Source organism: Miscanthus floridulus, chromosome 6 (assembly GCF_019320115.1).
Source record: "Miscanthus floridulus cultivar M001 chromosome 6, ASM1932011v1, whole genome shotgun sequence".
Lineage (NCBI taxonomy): Eukaryota > Viridiplantae > Streptophyta > Magnoliopsida > Poales > Poaceae > Miscanthus > Miscanthus floridulus.
Window position 1 is genome coordinate 23,767,547 of NC_089585.1, and position 2,628 is coordinate 23,770,174.

The 2,628-nt window shown below is 50.4% G+C and overlaps 1 protein-coding gene across 1 annotated transcript; it reads left to right on the forward strand.

Annotated features, from left to right (window-relative positions):
• Positions 1-1,093: 1,093 nt before the first annotated feature.
• On the forward strand, positions 1,094-1,840 carry LOC136460361 (ribonuclease 1-like). Its single transcript, XM_066460092.1, has one exon. It carries the CDS (start codon positions 1,094-1,096, stop codon positions 1,838-1,840), a length of 747 nt encoding a protein of 248 aa, XP_066316189.1.
• The last annotated feature ends 788 nt before the right edge of the window (positions 1,841-2,628 follow it).

Consider the following 2,628-nt stretch of genomic DNA (forward strand, 5'->3'; position numbering starts at 1 on the left):
ATTGTATATATCCTTACGAATTAGATTTGTAATTATAGTTTATATAATACTATTGTGCTGGTAGTCGCGTTCGGAACGTTGGTCGCGGGGCGTTCGGCAACGCGAACGTGGTTCGGAACGTTGGTCGCGGGGCGTTCGGCAACACGAACGCTGGATGGAATACGCGGAAACAAACAGTTCTGGTCGAATTTGAATTATAAATTTGAATTTTTTTATGGAAAAACGTACTATAGGGGCGGTTCTAGATTGAACCGCCCTACAAACAGGTATTATAGAGGCGGCTGGCACTACAGCCGCCCCTACAAATCAATTTGTATGGGCGGTTGGTGATTGAGCCGCCCCTACAAATCTATTTGTAGGGGCGATTCGTAATACCAGCCGCCCCTACAAATTGATTTGTAGAGGTGGCTCAATCACCAACCGTCCCTACAAATCGATTTGTAGAAGCGGCCTAGAAACTGTCCCTACAAATACATGATTTGTAGAGACGGTTCGGTAGGGGCGGCTGGCCAAACTGCCTATACAAAGGGTTACCAGCCGCCCCTAAAAATGCTTTGTGTAGTAGTGCACGGATGTGATGTGAGGTGGATGAGTATGCACTTGTTTTTTACGAACGTACAGAGATTAGATCGAAGAGACGGACAGCCCCTCAATAACTCACTCTTCTATGGTTTATTAGATTAGATAGATAGAGGTGCGAACTGCGTGCGTATATTGTTTTTGCGAAGCCACGTAGATCTAACACAGCATTCTCGTCGTTGCACCAGATCCATTCCTACAATATTTTACTTCCCGGCACCTGGCCTAGTTGTTGCATGCATGATGATAAACACTTTTATACGGTTGGCCGGGATGATTATAACTAGGTGTTGGGAACTTGGCATCGATCACTGGAGGACACAACAACACACAGTTGTAGGGAATCAAACAAGAGCTCAGAGCCGCGCGAGGAGGATGACGAAGCTCGCGCTCTCGGCCGCGGTGTTCCTGCTCTCATCTCTCTTTTCCGCCGTCGTCTCATAATCCGCGTCGTCGGTGGACGACGACTTCGATCTCTTCCTCTTTGTTCAGCAGGTCGGTTTGCTGTTCTCGCATGGCATCTACATTAGTTGAAATATGTCCAGGATTCGAGGTGGCGGCTAACGTTTTCCAAACTCCAAATACATGCATCATGCAGTGGCCGGGCTCGCTCTGTGACTCGAAGAAGGGCTGCTGCTTCCAGGACACCGGGAAACCGGCGCCGGAGTTCGGCATCCACGGGCTATGGCCGCAATACGCCACGTGCAGGCCCGCCGCCGCCGCCGCCGCGTCGGCCTTCAACATCCTCGGCGGCAGCACGGGCACGGCGGGGAAGACGAAGAAGAAGTGCTGGCCGGAGGACTGCGGCGACAAAAACGACAAGCTGAACCTGCTGCAGATCAAGGACCTGCTGGCGGCGCTGGAGCGGGACTGGCCGACGCTGTCGTGCAAGAACGGCGCCACCGACATGGACTTCTGGGGCCACGAGTGGCAGAAGCACGGCACCTGCTCGGCCTTCGACCAGCACCGCTACTTCCAGAAGTCGATGGAGCTCAAGGCGGCCCACAACCTGACGGCCGTCCTGGCCGACGCCGGGATCGTGCCCTCCGACAGCGCCACCTACTTCCTCAGCGGCGTCAAGGACGCCATCCGCCGGGCCACGGGGTCCGACGCGATCGTGGAGTGCAACCGGAACACGGCCGGCGAGGCGCAGCTGTACCAGGTGTACCTGTGCGTCACCCGCGACGGGAGCGGCCTCGTGGACTGCCGGGAGCCATTGCTGCGCAACTGCGCCGACAAGATCAAGTTCCCCGCCTTCTGATTGCGTCTGTTCATCAATCAATAAATAAATTGCCTAGCTTGGCGCCTTTGTCTTGTTGTGTGATTGTATGCATCTCTGTTCTCTTGTTGGCCTTTCAAATTTTGCCCTATTCCATTCCTGGACATGGACAGTTCTTGAGTTTCCAAGGAGATTGAACTTTTAGGCAGCAATTTTAAGAACACAAACGGTTATTACTCCGTCCATCTGTCAATCCGAATAGGGGCCTAAAAGTTTTTATCTTAAATTTTCTTGCAATATATATCAACTCGTACAAAATGTGACATCATTCTAAATGTAAATTGAGTTTTACCTATTGATTGAGATTCACATTTGGTACGCCAAACTTGTACATAATTTAACTAATAACTGCAAGACATTTTAAAATCAAAGTACATCTCACATTGATCAACAAAGGGACGGAATCACGTGAAGCAAAAAAAAAGGATAATCCAATCCGCGTCCCCCTCTCAACAGCTGGAATCAGCATGTTAATCACACACGACAAAGCATGCATATTGTCTGCACGAAAATGCATCTACACATGGTAAGTCGAAAGGTTCTTCTTAGGATGAGCTCGGAGATCCGCTTGGCTTGGCCCCGTTTGCGTGCCCTTAAATCCAGCTTGATTCGTTTCTTTTTTCATCCGGAACAATGTTTTCCTCTCACAAATTCCTCCAGATTCATCCAAAATTCCTCCAAGCGAACGGGGCCAACGCAGGGTTAACCGATCCTATGAATTCCTCCCGAGACGTGCCAGTCAATTTGACCTGCAATTGACAAGCAGAGAA

Bases quoted from the DNA above. Each gene is read 5' to 3' on its own strand.
- LOC136460361 (XM_066460092.1), top strand. From the start codon at position 1,094: ATGGCATCTACATTAGTTGAAATATGTCCAGGATTCGAGGTGGCGGCT.